Source organism: Aethalodelphis obliquidens, unplaced genomic scaffold (genome assembly GCF_003676395.1).
Source record: "Aethalodelphis obliquidens isolate GAN/ISIS:26980383/991018 unplaced genomic scaffold, ASM367639v1 scaffold37, whole genome shotgun sequence".
In the NCBI taxonomy this organism is placed as follows: domain Eukaryota; kingdom Metazoa; phylum Chordata; class Mammalia; order Artiodactyla; family Delphinidae; genus Aethalodelphis; species Aethalodelphis obliquidens.
The window spans coordinates 6,052,408-6,068,865 of NW_020837981.1; the positions used below are offsets into that span (position 1 = coordinate 6,052,408).

The 16,458-nt window shown below is 54.8% G+C and overlaps 1 protein-coding gene across 1 annotated transcript in view; it reads right to left on the bottom strand.

Annotated features, from left to right (window-relative positions):
* Positions 1–222: 222 nt before the first annotated feature.
* The window catches only part of ANXA11 (annexin A11), a 40,701-nt gene continuing 24,465 nt past the window's right edge, over positions 223–16,458 (bottom strand). The window contains exons 3-15 of the mRNA XM_027129743.1: positions 15,743–15,855; positions 14,410–14,796; positions 13,017–13,104; positions 12,675–12,769; positions 11,935–12,048; positions 9,857–9,947; positions 9,389–9,468; positions 9,200–9,256; positions 7,389–7,482; positions 4,237–4,332; positions 3,160–3,218; positions 2,825–2,947; positions 223–1,009 (exon numbers count right to left, since the gene is read on the bottom strand). Of these exons, the coding sequence (XP_026985544.1) occupies positions 950–1,009; positions 2,825–2,947; positions 3,160–3,218; positions 4,237–4,332; positions 7,389–7,482; positions 9,200–9,256; positions 9,389–9,468; positions 9,857–9,947; positions 11,935–12,048; positions 12,675–12,769; positions 13,017–13,104; positions 14,410–14,796; positions 15,743–15,855 (1,457 nt within the window). The 3' untranslated portion in view covers positions 223–949. The remainder of the gene's footprint in view (positions 1,010–2,824; positions 2,948–3,159; positions 3,219–4,236; positions 4,333–7,388; positions 7,483–9,199; positions 9,257–9,388; positions 9,469–9,856; positions 9,948–11,934; positions 12,049–12,674; positions 12,770–13,016; positions 13,105–14,409; positions 14,797–15,742; positions 15,856–16,458) is intronic.

Below are 16,458 nucleotides of genomic sequence, written 5' to 3' on the forward strand. Positions count from 1 at the left end.
CCCGCATATGATGCCTTTTCAGCGTCTGGGCCCTGAGCACGAATTTCAGGAACCTCCATTTCTCATGTCCTTACGACCCAGTCCCTGCAAATTACTTATGCTCAGAGTTCCCTAAGCACAAGTTTCTATTTAAAGTCATAAAAATTTCCACCGGCTAGTAAGGCTGGACCCCTGTGCTACAGGGCAGAATCATGAAGCACAGGAAAACAAGCTGGCACCAGGTAAACACTTCCAGAACTGGCTGACTTTAATTTGGAAACAGCTTTCGGCCATCGACATTCAGGTTTAAGGCACATTCTCAATTACAAGTAACCCTGTCACTGGCAGGGAGCTGGCTTTGTTCTCGTGGTTTTGCGTGGAACAGATGACTTTCTGGCTTTTTTCTTTTCTAAAAAGGAGTGAGTTTGGCAATAACAAAGCTCATGACACATTCTCACCAGATGCAAAGAGTACTCTTAAAGGTTTTCCCTTTTACTCCTCAGTGAGGACATGGCGCCCCCAGTCCCCACCTGTCTCACCCAAACTGTGTATGCAGCAAAGACGTGTGCGCATCTGTCTGCAACGACTATATATTAAAAAAAAAACCTCCAAATAAACATACAACATTATATGACTAAAACGAAGCCAGGAGTTTAAGCCACAAGCAAAGGGGAATGACTGCATGAGTCAGGAAACAAAACGTCTCCTTTAGCTGCAAGAGGCTGTGAGGAGTGGGGGTGGGGAGGAGGTATCCTGAGAGAGTTCAAGACCAACCCAGGTCCCTCAGCACGAGCACAAGACACGGATCAGGAGGGCAGGCGGGGGACGGGGCCAAGGTTCTACGGACGGTCTGCGCTGGGACACCAAGGGGTTTTTTGTGGATTTGTTAGAAATAGACAAACATTCTTTTGGCCTTTTCCTGGCATCGCTGTTGCCAGCAGGTGGACAGAAGTGACCCACCAGTCACCACTCAGTCGTTGCCACCACAGATCTTCAGCAGTATCTTCCGGTAGTCCCCAGAAGTGTCTCCCTGGTCACAGAAACAAGTAAGGCATCAGTTAAGCGAGGCTCGGCCAGTTCTGGCTTCCTGGCTCCTAATTTTCTTCTGCCCCAGGTGCCCTTACAGAGAGGCAGCCCCATCCTAGGAAATTCCCCACCGTGCTGGTGCCAGAGCAGGTGAGAGGCTCACACGCTGGCCTTGCAGGTGGCACAGACCTTTGCCAACACAGTTCAGCCTCCTGAGCCCTCCCATTAAAAAAGAGAAAGCTGGGGGCTTCCCTGGTGGCGCAGTGGTTGGGGGTCCGCCTCCCGATGCAGGGGACGCAGGTTCGTGCCCCGGTCCGGGAGGATCCCGCATGCCGCGGAGCGGCTGGGCCTGTGAGCCATGGCCGCTGAGCCTGCGCGTTCAGAGCCTGTGCTCCGCAACAGGAGAGGCCACAACAGTGAGAGGCCTGCGTACCGCAAAAAAAAAAAAAAAAAATAGAAAGCTGTACTCACCCGAATGATCAAAGTCAGAATTTGAAAAACAAATACAAAAAAATTTTAAATAGCCAAAACCCCCCCTACCCAGGGCTAACTACCAGTGGCCTTTGCCCAGTGCATTTTTGTTGCACTAAGTTGGGATTATACCATAATGCACTACTGTGTCCTGTACAGGAAGTGTAATCTACTATGATACGACTGTCCAGTGAAGGGGACTGTTATTATTTGGGCATCCCAGTTCACACTGATATCCCCTCTATCTGAGTCCACTGCACTTACATTAGAAGTAAGGCCACACTTAGCTAATTTCTCATCATTTCCTACCATCGTTTCCTTCCTTGAGGGCAAGGCCTGTTCGGTGCCCACAACCTACTGGCACACACAAGATACTTTGTGAATAATTACTAATTCTCTGCTATCAACAGCATTGCTTTTATATCCAAGAAAAGAGAGAGAAGCCTCTCTCAGTGACATGCCCAACATCAAACGTTAGTGAGTCTGAAATCAGGACCTGGGCGTGGTGACTTCAATTTCAAGGTTCATGTGAGTTCAGAAATTAAGTGTCAGACCCCCTGACCCCTGCCACGACAGGAATCAATTTTATCAGACTGGCTCTGGCACAGTGATAAAACAGGAGCTAGTGTCTATCAGACACGTACATGTGTCACACAACATGCTTCACGTGGACCACCTCCTTTAAGACGCAACAGTCCTGGGCGGGGGGTACTATTATTATCCTCCTCTTAACAATGATGGAACTGGGGTTCAGGGAGGTTTAAGCAAGCTGCTTGAGATCACACAGTGAGCAAGTAGAAAAGCCAGAGCTGGACCCCAAGCAGTGTGACCCCCGAGCCCTCCCTGTGAACTGCCTTCCTGTGCTGCCTCCACCACAGAGCTGAGGGAGGGGACTCATCAGGGAGCTAGAGCCGCTCACCCTCCGGGGGCTCGGGGCTTGATTTCTCACTGATGGATGACAGACCCACAGGGCGGCTGGATTCTGAAGGCCAGGCACCAGGTGGGGGAGGTCCTGTGTTCTCTGATGCCAATTTTGGACCCTCCCTCCCACAACTGTTTACTGAACAGCAGATGTGCTGGATGCTGGGACACAGAGAGGGGCGACAGCAGGGTCAAGAGGCACCCTGCCATCAGGAGCTGACACCCTGCTGTTGTACAACCAGATGAACAAGTGAAAACTGAAGAGGGCAAGTACGAGGACCACAAACAAGATGCCCATACTTGGCTGAAGCCGAGCCCGCGAGAGCTCCGAGGAGGGAGAGTAAAGGGGACGGTAGGAGTGGCCAGGGAGGTCCGTGGGTGAGCAGGACGCCAAGAGGCAGCCCAGACAGCCCCCAGAGGCCCGTACCGTGATGTCGTGGTACAGGGACTTGCCGTACAGCCGCTTATACTCTGCTCTGATGTCCAGGAGGTCGATCTCGCTGCGAGACACCATGATGCGGATCAGGGTCCGGTCCTTGGTTCCTGCTCCCTAAAGAGGGTGGGCCCAGGGGCGTGAGCAACGGGCCTCCTCACCGTCCACTTCCCCACCTTCCCTGGGCCCTGGTCCCCTCCCCGCCCCTGGGCCCTCTGCCCTCTTGGCTGAAGGGTGGCCCTCCTCATGCCTCCTCCCCTGAGCAAGGTCCCAGTCACGAGTGGGCTGAGACACCCCCCACCCAGACCCTGCACCTGGGGGTTACCTACCCTCATGGCCCTGTTGAGCCTTTCAGCAAAGAAGGCTGGGGTATTCTTAAGACATTTCACTAGAAGAGAGAAACACGGCATAACTCGATCTGCAGAAAACTCAGTCCAGGGGGACATGCCGCACACAGCATCCTCTCAGGAGGCCAGATGTCAATCAAACACACCGCTGCATCCACCTTCCTCTCCCCTCATCTCCTCTAGGCTCAATTATCCTACAAGCCTGGCTCCAGCCCTTTGGAACAGAGACATGCAGAGCCTGGACACCAACCCAACACATTTCCTGACAACCAATGTGATGCAGGAAGCTGTGCAGGGAAGGAACGTGAATGGTGTGCGGAACCATGTTGCTGCTCAGGCAGGAGAGGACAGGCTGGAGATGCCATGACCCTCGTGGAAAAGGATGGCCGAGCGGAACGAACATCTAACTAGGGTTCTCAGGCCACGATACCTACCATGGGGTACACAGGGAAATCCGTCCCATCCAGAAAGCTCCAAGAAAAGCAAAACAGAAGAAGGGCAAACCGTGATGTTCCCAAGTGGGTATAAAGAGGGGCCAACCCCTCAGGGTTGGGGGAGGGGGTAGGACGGGCCTGGAGCCCATCAGGCCCTGCTCTGGAGGACATGACACAGGCACTGCAGGAAGTACACCAGTGTCCTGGGAGCTACGCCAGCTTTCCTTGCCCAGGGCCTGTTTTGCTGCTGCAAGTAAAAAAATCTTTCCACGTGTTTCCATCACAAACATCTGACAACTGCCTGCAGGGATGTATTTTTAGAGGAAACTTGGCAGGATATGCATCATCTTCCTCCGGGAGAACAGTTGGTCACGTTCCCACTAGTGCCCGCACTGCAGCTCCCTCCCCCAGGGCTGGGCTTGAAATATAAACAAGACGCCTCCAGGGCTACTGGGGGTACAACTACGCAGCAACCGAGAAGCAGCCTGACTTCCCACCGTGTAGGCAACTGGATTTAGCAATCTTGGGCCCTTTCACTATGATCTTCCTCAGCCGGAGGCTGGGTGAGCACCCTGAAAACTCACCACACACGACAGCCCCGCAGCGGGCAGGCCAAGATACCCACCCACGGCCAGCATGCCCTGCTCCAGGTCCCCGGACATCTCCCGGCAGATGCTCTTCTCAATGTCACGGCCTGTCATTCGCTGATATTCGTTGAAAACTAGGGGCAAGACAGAGGGACATGTTATGGACTGAATTCTGTGCCCCCCCAAATTCCTTTGTTGAAGTCCTAGCTCCTAGGACTTCAGAATTTAACTGTACTTGGAGATAGTCTTAAAGAGGTAATTAAGTTAAAATGAGGCCCTTAGCGTGGGTCCAAATCCAATCTGATTGGTATCTTTATAAGAAAAGGAGATTTAGACACACAAGAAAACACCAGGGCTGCAAACACAGAGGAAAGATCACACGCGGACACAGCAAGGAGGGGGTCGTCCGCAAGCCAAGAGGAGCGGCCTCAGGAGAAACCATCGCTGCCAGCAACCTTCATCTTGGACTTCCAGCCTCCAGAACTATGAGAAACAACTATGAGAACTATGAGAAAATAGATTTCTGTTGTTTAAGCCACACAGCCTGTGGTATTTTATTACGGCAGCCCTACCTGACTTGTACAGGACACGTGGTGAGGAGGCCTCTGCCCCTTCCCAGAGCCCACCTCTCGCCCTCTGCTCCCGGCGCCCTGGACGGCCCCAGTGACCACACCTGCTCAGCTCTCAAGTTGGCCAGTTCTTTGCCCCAGGGAGAGTGCACCCCCCCCCCCCCCTCAGGACTGCTCACCGTCCCCTTACCAGCACTGCCCTCGCCACTGCTCACCCATGACACCTCAATCCCCGGTCCAGGAGCCCTGACACCGATAGTCTCTTCCCAGATCCCCGCACCTCCAGCCCCAGCCCTGCTCCGTCATTCTATGTGCCAATCTTTCCCAGTCTGACAGCGAGCGAACGCCCATCCAGTGCCCCCGCTTACCCTGGGATGGGCCGAGCACCCACAGGAAGTGTGGGCTGTGGGTTCCGAGAGAGGCAGGTGATGCCATGGAGACCTGCGTCCTAATTTGAGCTCTGCCCCAGGATATAAACCTCCTCTTCCCCAGCCAGGGCTCAGTTTCTATCTGTGCTCTCCAAACTGCTGTGATTTGCATATCAGTATCATGATTTCTGCTACATCTGTATCCAACTTCATTACTTACTACTTTCTTCCGATCAGCTCCTCTTTCCCCCTGACTAATAACATTTGTGAAAGCGGGGGTTTGATGTGCTACAGACATATTCCATACTCATTAAAATAAGCAACGATTAAGATGAGCATATGCTCGCTCGCGCTCCAGTACAGAATAGGGCAGAGGTTAAAAAGTGTGCTCTGGAGGCAGGCGGCCTGAGTTCAAACCCCAGCTCTGCCACGTTACCACCTGGGTAGCTGACTTCCCCAACTGCCCTTTGCCAGCTTCCTCATCTGCAAAACAGGAGAATGGCCCCTATTCGCATGTATTAAAGACTCAGTGCCTGCACAGAGTGGGTGCGGCGATTTCACCCACCCACGCTGCTAAGTGTGGTCATCGTTCTCTGTCCTCACCTGCCCTCTCATATTCGCCGCTGACACTGCTGGTTTCCAGGATGCCCCTTTCTTTGGGTGCCCCTTCTAATTCTCCTGCAATGGCCAGGGCCCTGTCCTCAGACTGCTTGGTCTCCCTCCCGTCTCCCTCTGAAGGGACCTCTTGCAGTCCCAGAGCCTCAAACTCCTTCGACCCACTCATAGTTCCCAAACTGCCATCTCTAGCCCAGACCTCTCCTGTCCTCTGGCCTCACAGACCCGTTGCCTACACGGTATCTGTGGCTCAAGGCTCCTGACTTCCTTCCCTCCTAAAGCCTACTCCACGCACAGCTTCCCAGTCTTGGTCGAGGGCCCCCTCCCCTCTTCCACTGACTCAGCAGGAACAAACCCCGTGTCATCCCTGACTCCTTTCTCTCTCTCACACTCCACGTCCAGTTCATTGGCAAACAGGGCCAGAATCTGAGCACTTCTTGCTACCTGCCCCTGCCAGCTGGTCCCGGCCACTGTCACTTCTCCCCTGGAGTTACTGCGGCAGCCTCCTAACTGGCTTCCTGCTCTGCCATTGATCCCTTCTCTCTTCTCAACACAACAGCCAGGACACTCACAGAACCTAAGTCAAATCACATCTCTCCTTCACTCAGAGCCCTCCAATGGCCTCCTGTTTTATTCAGGGTAAACAGCTAAGTCCATGCAATTGTCATCAGGGCTTCCTACCGTCTCTGACCTCACCTCCTCCTATGCGCACTCACTCCATCTACTCCACCTCACCAGCCCCCTTTACTGTTTCTCGGTTGCACTGGGAACCCCATGCTCAGGGCCTTTGCACCTGCAACTCCTCCATGTTTTGGTTTTTTTTGCTGTACGCAGGCCTCTCACTGTTGTGGCCTCTCCCGTTGAGGAGCACAGGCTCTGGACGCACAGGCTCAGCGGCCATGGCTCACGGGCCCAAACGCTTCGTGACATGTGGGATCCTCCCGGACTGGGGCACAAACCCGTGTGCCCTGCATCGGCAGGCGGACTCTCAACCACTGCACCACCAGGGAAGCCCCCTTCATGTTTTTAACTCAAATGTCATTACCCCAGTGAGGAATGCCCCCAGCACCCTCCGACACCTTTATCACTTCCTATCCTAGTTTCGAACTTATTCTTCTCTAAAGATTTACCAACTGGTACAGATTGTATTTGATTTTTGTTTACTGCCAGGCTCCCCAAACAAGGTGAACCCCCTGAGAAGAGAGATTCTGCAGTGCCGTTCCCTACACCTACTCCATGACCTGGCACGTGGCAGGAGCTCAGTTTATATTTGTTGAAGGAAAGAGTAAATAAGTGTTACTTAGTACTATTAATTTTTTATGCCACACTTTGGAAACCACTGGGTCAGGTGCTCTTGAAGGCTCTCTCAACTCTAATGTTCCACATTATAGCAGATAAAGAGACCAGCCAACAGAGGCTCCCATTTCTCTAACCTCCTCCCTTGCTTTCCTGCAGAACGGGATGCTTGCAGACTCAGGAAACCCACTGATAATATCTTTTAAATCTCCACCAGGGGGCTCTTTCAAGGAAGTGAAAGGCCCATGCAGAGCGGAACTGCTAAGTGTTCCTGCAAGCTGTTTCCTGCCATACCTCATCTGACCTCATTACCTGGCTGCAGGGGGGCCGGGACTGCCTTACCTGCCACCAGGTGGGCCCGGCTCCGGGAGCACAGAACTGCATTGAACTTGGACTCATCTGTTCCGAGGCGATTCTCTCCAGCTGCATAGAGCTCCTGGACAGAAGAGGGACAGATAGACATGCAATGCAGACCTCACCCCAGACTCCAGGCCCAGGTCACGGAGGAGAGCTGGGCAGAGTCTCCAAGCCCTACAAGCCCAGAGGGGAGGGAAAGGGGGGCAGGGCCCCAGCTGAGCCCCATTCACTGTGCTGAAGTAGACACCAGCCACACATCCTCTCACTAAGCCAGGAGAGCCAAGGCCGCTGGGGCCCAGGACAGGCAAGGAACAGCTTTAACCCAACAAGGGAGCAGCAGCACAGAGGAAAACATGGGCTTGAGACCTAGCTCTTCCATCCACTTGCCACGGGACTCTAGGCAGGCTACCGGCCCTCTCTGGACTTCAGTTTCCTCATCTCTAAAACGCGAAGTTTGGATTAGATTCGGGGTCACAAACCTGAAAGCCCAAAGGGGCCAGCTGGGTAACTTAAATGCAGGAATCAGGCCAGCTGTAAGGCCAGAGTGGTGGGGACCACGGGGACCATGCAGAGAGGCAGTTACTTCTCAGCCGAGTACATGAGAGGAACAAGGCTCACAGCTGCCTGATCCATTTTTCATGAGGAACCAGAAACCCAGATATCTACGTGAAATTTCTCAATCTTTAAAAGCAGCTTCCCTGTCTATAAGCGGGAACACATGAGACAATAATTATAACAACAACTGATAGATCGCAGTTATGGATGTGGGATTTTATGTGACAGGTGCTTGCCTGCCGTTTCACTGCATACACTGTTATGTTTGCAAATGGGGAGAATCTGCACTTTCCTGTTCGGTTTTTGAAGGTTTGAGCCCAATCTATTTGCCAATTTGCAACCCTTGTACCAGATGGCTCAAAAGAGCCTTCCAGGCCTCAGATAGCAGCTCTTGGACCTAAAGGCACTGATACTTGAGGGCAGAAGGTGGCCATCAGGGGCTCAGAGACCCCACAGGTCGAGGTGAAGCCGAGCAGGTGAGGCCTAGGAAGGCAGAGCAGTAGGCACGAGACCCTGCAACCAAGGCAACTTCTGCCTCAGCTGGGAAAAGGCCTGGACAGGAAACAGAAACCGGAAGATCCCCACTGGGGCAAGAGCTGGAGCCCAGGACTCTGGGGATATCCAGCCCTGAGTCCAGTTATAGGAATGGGTGTCCCAAGCCAGAGAGACATTAAGTGAGCGGTCTGGGACCAGGGCAGAGGCAGGCACCGTCTGGGCACAGACAGTGAGCCCTTGCCCAGACTCTGCCTCCAGGTTTCTCTGGACACAATGCTCAACCTCTCTGGGCCTCAGTGTCCTTACCTGGAAAGCAAATGGGCCAGACCAGAAGAGTGGTTCTCTTCCAGCCCTTACAAGAGGGCACTACGGAAGTCCTCTGACATATGACAGAGACAAGGAGCCTACTGGCAGCTCCTGGTGAATGCAGCGCCCTGGGGGGCGGGAGCAGTGAGGTGGGGAGAGGCACAGCCAGCTCCATCCCACCAGGAAGCCAGGGCTCTCTCCAGCCAGAACTGCTACGGTCTGAATTCATTAGTGGGAAACCCAAACTCCTCTGGAGAGGCACTCGGACTCCTGAACCAAGAGAGGAAACAGCCGGAGACTGTTCCCCTGAAAAACTCACAGCATCTGGAATCCACTCCTTATCTGTTGCTCTTTCAATCCCAGAACCCCTCCCTTGTGACACAAGAAAGTGGAAGACACTCCCCTGCTCAGGAAGCCAGGTGAGCGGCCACCACACTCACTTGCACATCTCTCTGGACGAGCGTCATGTCCACGTTTGTGCTTTCATCCCGGTTTCCCTGAAAGGAAGCAGGCTGTGAGGTCAAGGTCACTCCTTGGAGCCGCACCCCTCCCTCCCTGTTCCTCCTCCCCATGGCCCAGAGATCCACCTCTCCCTGCTGTGGGCCCGATCTCTGCCCTGGGAAAGGTACCTGAGAGAGAGAGATGAGGAGCCGCTGGAAGTGCCCTGACGTGTCGCTCCGAATGGCCTCCTCCAGGGTCTTTTTGAATTCTAAAAGGGAGACACAGGAAAGGGCTGCCCTGTAGCCCAGTGGACCAAGCTGCGCACTGCACACAGTTAACAGTGGGCTCTGGCATGAGGAGACAGGTGGCCCACGTGGCCCCCAGGAACAAACAACCGGAGATCAGGAGGGGCTGCGACTTCCGGGCTGACCTGGCCCCAACTTCGCCCAGGAGGTTTACCCCAGCGCCCTCTTACCTCAGTCACCTGCTCCAGTGTAAACAGCAGGCAGGCCTGGGTCTGGGAGGGAATCCCAGTGTGTTAGGGGTGGCAGGAGATAAGGAGGCCAGGAAGGAAGAGAGGCCCTGGGAGAGGGTGTGGCCAAGGCCCTAAAAGCACAGGGTTCTGCAAGGGGCAGAGGGCCCGGGGCCAGCCTAACCTGTCTTGTAGACTCTGTTCAATTCCCGGATGTGCTCATTGCTGCGGGAGGCCAGGATCTCGATCAGGCAGGCTTCATCAGTGCCTGCCCCCTGGGAGGCAGAGAGCACAACAAAGCACAGGCTTGTTACAGCCTCCTCCCTGGCACTCAGGATCCCCCGGGGCACAAACCCCAGAGACAGAGGCCACAGACACAGACTCGCCCATCGTGCTGCTGCTGCGGCCCGGGCCTGAAGCAGCCAGCCTCCCCTCTGCAGTCCCAGGAAAGTACCAGTAATGACAGCAACACGGTGATAAGTAGAGATCATGGGAAGGAACATCCCCATTCCACCCGCCAGGACACTGAGAATTAGAGAAGTGTAGTAACCTGTCCAAGGCCACAGTAAATGGTGGGGTTGAGAGGTGGACCTGGATCTGTTTTATTCCAAGTTCAGCCCATGAATGAGATGAGAAGCAACTGAGAAAATGGGTTTAAAGCGAGAGCATGACATGTGGGAAAACGTGAGTCCTAGAGTGGACCGTGGAGCATCTGGAGACACCTAGGAGAAGGCAACAACATCGAGGATGGAAGAGATGAGCGAGTCAGGGACAGTGAGGAGGCAGAGGACAGGGTCAGTAGCCTGGTTTCTATGTCAGGTTGAATCTTGGTTCTGCTGGTCACTAGCTGTGTGACCTTGGGCATGTCACTTCTCCTCTCTGCGCCTCAGGTTCCTTGACCATAAAATGGAAGTGATACTGCAGGCAGACAGAGTAGGGTGTCCCCAGAGCAAGAGAACCAGGAATGGCTTTCTTGACATAAGAGAAACCATTTTTAGCCTAAGCTATCTTGTGATCTAAGCCTGGCCACAGTACTTGCCCTTAAAGGAACAAAAGAACAATAGGAAAGACAACAAATCAGATGTAAAGACTCCCAGCTCTGTTTCAATGGTAAAAACTAGCCTGAAGCACTTTCTTGAGCTGTTGGCAGAATTTAAACCCCCTTGGGCACTCAACCACCAAATCAACTGGAACCTAAGGGATGAAGAGGTTGGCCTTTTCAAGTTTGGACCCTGTGCCCCTTCATGAATATGTATGTGCCTTTAGCTTAAAACTTCCCCAGTTTTGCAGTTCCGGGAGATACGGCTTTGGGAAAGATCCCCAATGTTCTTACTTGCTGCAAGTAATAAATCTTTCCTTGCCTCGCTCTTTGGCTTGGCTGGGTCTCTTGACAGCCACAAAAAGGCGAACCCAGTTTCAGGTAACATCTTCGTGGGGGCAAGAAAAGTCACTGTGCCTATCAGGCCCCTGAGGAATGTTAGATTCCTTCTGCGGCACCTGCTCAGTTCACAAGGACTCCCCTGTCTGTGGGTGTGGCTCCTCCCCATCCACAGGACACCTGCTGGGGGTCTTGGGAGCCACAGGACTGTACAAAACGTGCAGGACCCTCCGCTTGGTCATAACTGATTGAACTAGGGGGATACTAAACCCAAACGAAGCCCATCAGAACCTGCCCCCATTTGGAATTTGAACCAAGGGGCAGCTGGCCTCTTCTGTAGCTGGATCTCTGACAGGTACATGGAGAGGGGTCGACAGGGATGCTGTGCTAAGGAAGGAGAGGCACAGAAGCAGATGGAAGAATGAAGCAGACACTCAAGAAGCAGCAGAGATGAGAGAGAAAGTCTGCCCGGCCCCCGGCCCTCGCCAAGCCAGGCTGCTGTTCCGCTTAAGCTCCTCAAGTGCAGTTTCTGTTATCTGCTAACAACAGAGTCCTAATGAATGAGGATACAATCCACACCTCCCACTCTTATCACTGCATCACTAGCTCCCTCTGCAACCCCAGCTCCCCAGCCCCCACCGTGTTTTTAAGGTGGAGAGACTTAGATGCTCCCTGATGACGAATGACGCCTCATTTGCCTCTTGGGGGAGCCACCAGAAGTTCCCCTTCCTACAGCATTTGGACTCCAACCGGGAGGGCCCAGGAGCCGCGCTGACAACCGCAGCTAATAAGTGAGCGAAGACACACCACGTGACCCAGGCCTTTCCCGGGACAGCCCACACGGGTGTACACACACACACACACACACACACACCCATACACACCTTGATGGCTTCCTTTATCTCATAAGCATCAAAGAGGACCGGGGTCTTCATCAGGGCCAAGACTGTCTTCTCAAAGTTTCCTGACAGTTCAGATTTCAGATCTTTGATCAAATCCTGATTGGACATTCAGACAAACAAACAAAACCTATTTTCAGAATCCACAGGAGGTGACCAATAGGGACAATATCCCAGATCCAGGGACCAGCAGCATCTGCAGAAGAGCCAAACCTCAGGCCCCAGCCAGACCTGCAAAATCAGAGCTTGCATTCAAACCAGATTCCGAGGGGACTCATGGCCATTCAAGTAGGAGAGGCACCGGGCCAGAACACTAACCTACATGTACCCAGTGGTTACCTACCTAAAGATCTGAAAGCCCCCAGAATCAAAATACGGCCCCCGTGCATTTGTTCAGTACTTAAAGCCTCTTCCTTCGAAGGGAAATAACTTGCCCATGGTCTTGGTGAGTCGTGCACAGCCAGACTGGAGCCCAGATTCCTGGGCGCCTCTCATCAAACCTCAGTACCCTGTGGACTCTGGAATTTCTCCTTCAGAGCATCCTTTGCTTCTAGAAGATGCCATCAGCTGAGAGACAGCAGGAAATGCCCTAATGTGCCTTATGGTTTGTCCAGGAGATCTAGACCCACTAGGCCCCAAGGAAAAGCAGGAGTAGGGCTGTGCTAGAGGATATGCCTTAAGTCAGGAGGGACCCCCCCCCACCCCGCCATCTCGCCAACACTCACCTTCCCATAAGCTGTCTTGAAGGACAGGAGGATCTGCTGCCGCTGCTTGTTGGAGCGACTCCCCAGGCAGTCAGTGATGGCCTGCTCATCAGTCCCTGGAGGAAGGAGAGGTGGGAGTGGGCAGGGCTGGGGGTTGTGGGGATGCTCTGCGGCTACAGACTTTCCTGGCCTGGGTCTTCCAATTCTCCTGGGCATCCCAACTGCACCCCCATATCCACCTTCTCTTCCTCCACCACTGGGGCCAGGCTGCCTCCACCCAGCGACCCCAGCCCACAGAGCCACTGTGTGTAACTGCCTAGGGAGTCGGGGGTGATAGGACTCGCACCACCTGGGGTCTCTCACCAAAGCCCTTCATGGCCTTCCGCAGGACCTCGGCGTCTCGCAGGGGGTCAAACCCAGGAGCATCTGTGATGGTGCCTCGGTTTCCAAACTGCTCAGACAGACAGACAGCAAGAATGCTATATCCCCCAGACGTGAGACTACCTGCCCCAGACTCTGGAAATGACCTTTCCTCTAAAACTTGGGGTACCTGAAGGAGCCTGCAATCAACAGCACAGGGGACTCGACATTGAGTCGGCCTAACGTGACCATTACCTGTTCTGGCACTGAAACGTCTGCCTGGCTCCCGTGGCTAGGAGCCCACCTAGAACTGAGTCCTGATGCTGAAAATCTACCCTATGCCTGGGTCCTCCAGGCCTGGGCCCGGGCTCTTGATGAAGGGGAGGCCTCGGGAACAGGGGTGCGGCCTCTCCTCAAGGCCTCAGCACCACAGCACACATCAGGGCTTCCCTAGCGGGCCTGCTTAGTCCACCTTTGTGCACACGAGAAACAGGTGTTCCCTCTGTGATGCAGGTGTCCAGCCTTCACGATGGGACATGCAGCCCAGCTACCTCTCGGACTAGTTCTCACTTCCCGGCACTGTTTTCCGGACTCTACGACCCGCCTGCCTGCTGGGCTCCTTCCTGACGTGACAGCCACACTCCAAGCACACGTGATTTTTCCTGCCGGAACTCTCCTCGGTGGATTGTCTAGTACACACTGGTTTTAACAGAGGTAAGGAGACAAGCTGAGAGAAAAGAATAAGGGGGAAGGCAGAGAGGGAGGCTGCGGAGCAGGGCAGGGGTAGGGGGACGTGTGGGTGTGAGGGAGGGAGGGGAAGGGACCCTCTGACTAAAAATAGTAGTCAACCACATACCACTAGCCCTGTGCTTGGCTGGTTTCGCTGTGTAACCATGACAATGAATTCTAGGCTCTGCAAACATGAACTGCTCTCCAAAACGAGCCAAGAGCAGCCCTGAAAGAACTGCCAACAATCTTCCCTACCCAAAGGAGCTGGTTTTAAGAATCCTCTGAAGCTAGTCTGGGAGGGCACATCCGGGGGATTGAAAACTAAGAGCCATTGGGCAAAGGCCTTGAGACCAGTTCTTACAAAACCCAGGCCGTAAATAACACCAGACGAATGAAGAGTACCCGGAGGCATTCAGACCCAGCTCCCACAGGGACCATCTAACAAGCTGGGACAAAGACAGTAGCTCCCTAGGTCCTCAGGCGCACAAACAGGGGATGGGGAGTCTGTGAGGAAGTGACGCTGAAAACTACAAGTTAGAGCTGGAGGACCTAGTCCTCCCCTGTCCCCTGCACGGTCCCCAGCCCTGCTGGCAGAGGACACTGGGCCACATGTCTCAGGCCCTCGGAGCCAGGCCTGGACAGAGAGTAGCACGAAGTTGGCACTCACCTGGGCTGGGGGCACAGCAGGGGTGACGGTCCCGGACCCAGTGTACCCTGGGTAGCTTGGCACCGGCTGCTGTCCCGGAGGTGGCATTGGCGACTGCCCAGGGTAGGTCATGGGCGGCTGTCCAGGGTAGGCCCCCGAGGGCTGCTGCCCAGGGGGCGGCATGGGCTGGCCTGACACAGGGGCCCCTGGGTATTGCGGATACGAGGGCATCCCAGAGGGTGGGTTTCCTCCAGGGGGCGGGTACATTCCATATGGAGGAACAGGCTGCTGGGCGGAAGGGGAATGCCCAAAAGCCCCCGGGGGGACGGGAGGGTAACCGCCCCCAGGGGCCCCCGGGTACAGGTTTGGCACGTTGGCTCCTCCGAACGTCCCGGACATGTTGGCAGCCTGAAAGTCCACGAAGCAAGAACCTTAGACTAACAGCCCCTGAGGGGCACAGCCATACTCTGTCCATCTGCCCTTCCCCGCCCTGAGCCCTGCAGCGGGCACCCAGGAGCCACACTCAGCTCAAGCCAAGTCCGAGCACCACCAGCTTCTCAGCAAGGCCCACCTTGCCCACCCACCTTGTGCTACACGCCCTCTACCTGCACTGCTGACCCCCTTTACCTGCCCTGTGCCCAAAGAACCCACACTTGCTCTAACACCACACCGTTTCCTTATGCTACTGCCTGTCCCTTCCCAGTGGATGGTAAGTACTCCCAGGCTGGGATTTTTCTGTCTCCAGCGCCTAGAATGGGCCAGGCACAATTAGGCTGTGGAGTGGCTACACTGCTTACACTGAGCACACATGTGTTTTTAGAGGATAAAATATGCTACTTTACAAGCAAATCAACAAGAGTAGCACGTGCGTCCGTGCTGCCAGGCACCTGCTGCCAGGCCCAACCAGGAGAGTCATCCACGTGTACCAGCAGCCCCCGCACGCGTGTGGCCACCTGCACAGGGCACATGCGTGCACACACAGGGGCACTCCCTCACCCCTCTATCCCTACGCTGAGCTCATGCAGAAGGTGCTCGATGCATACTCCACGAAGGCCCCACCCCTACCCAATCCCCCAGAGCTGAAAGGGACCTGGAAGACCATGTGGCCCAATGCATTCCCCCACCGCTCATTTTACAGACGGGAAAATCGAGATGCAGAGAGGGACAGTGAGCCGGTGAGAGCCCCGATGGAAACTGTCATGTCCCAAGATATAGCTCAACACCCTCGGTGCCCACAGATACACACGCACGTGCACACACCACCCCCCCTGACACCACGGAAGCCAGCAGCCTTTCTCCCTCTGGCCACGCCGGTGTGGCCCCCGGGGCAGCCCAGCAGGAGGGCTGGACTCACCATTCCCGAGAGGTAGTCCTGGTTGAACTGCCCTGCGTAGGTGGCCACGTTATCCAGCCCGATGGGGGGCATGTTGGGTGGTGGGTAGCCAGCACCTCCCCAGGCACCGCCACCTGAAAGCAACACCGGGCCTGTCAGCGCCCCTGCGGCTCCCCAGCAGGACAAGGCAGAGACATCAAGCTCCCAGGTGGTCGGAGGGGAAGCCAAGCAGAGCCGCGGACAGTCCTATATAGACCACACGGCAAACACTCGGGCAACAAAGTCTAGCCAGATCCCGCTGCCAGAGGAAGGGAGGAGGGAACCTTCAATTCGGTGTTCAGCAAACACTCCCAAGACCCTCTGTGGGTATTAAGGTAGGAGGGCCAAGGGCAGACCTGCCCTCCTGGGCTCACCCCTATGGAGTGGGAGTATAGACATAAAGACAGGTCACTCGGGTACACTGTGCCAAGCCCAGGGCAGCGGCAAGCTCAGGGATCACTGAGAGTCCACAGTGATGGAGAGCCATGGTGGAGGCGGGCGGGCGTCGGGGTGGGGTGTCCTGCCAATCTGGCTGTGTGCTGTCATCACAAGTCTGTAAGGGGCAGGGAGAGGCAGGAGGACAGGATGGAGGGAGACAGGGCTCGGTCATGGAAAACAGACACCTGTCCTTGTCAGGGGACAACAGGGGAACAGCAGTAAAGACCCCCAGCTCTGAAACCATCGGGACCGGGGTATGT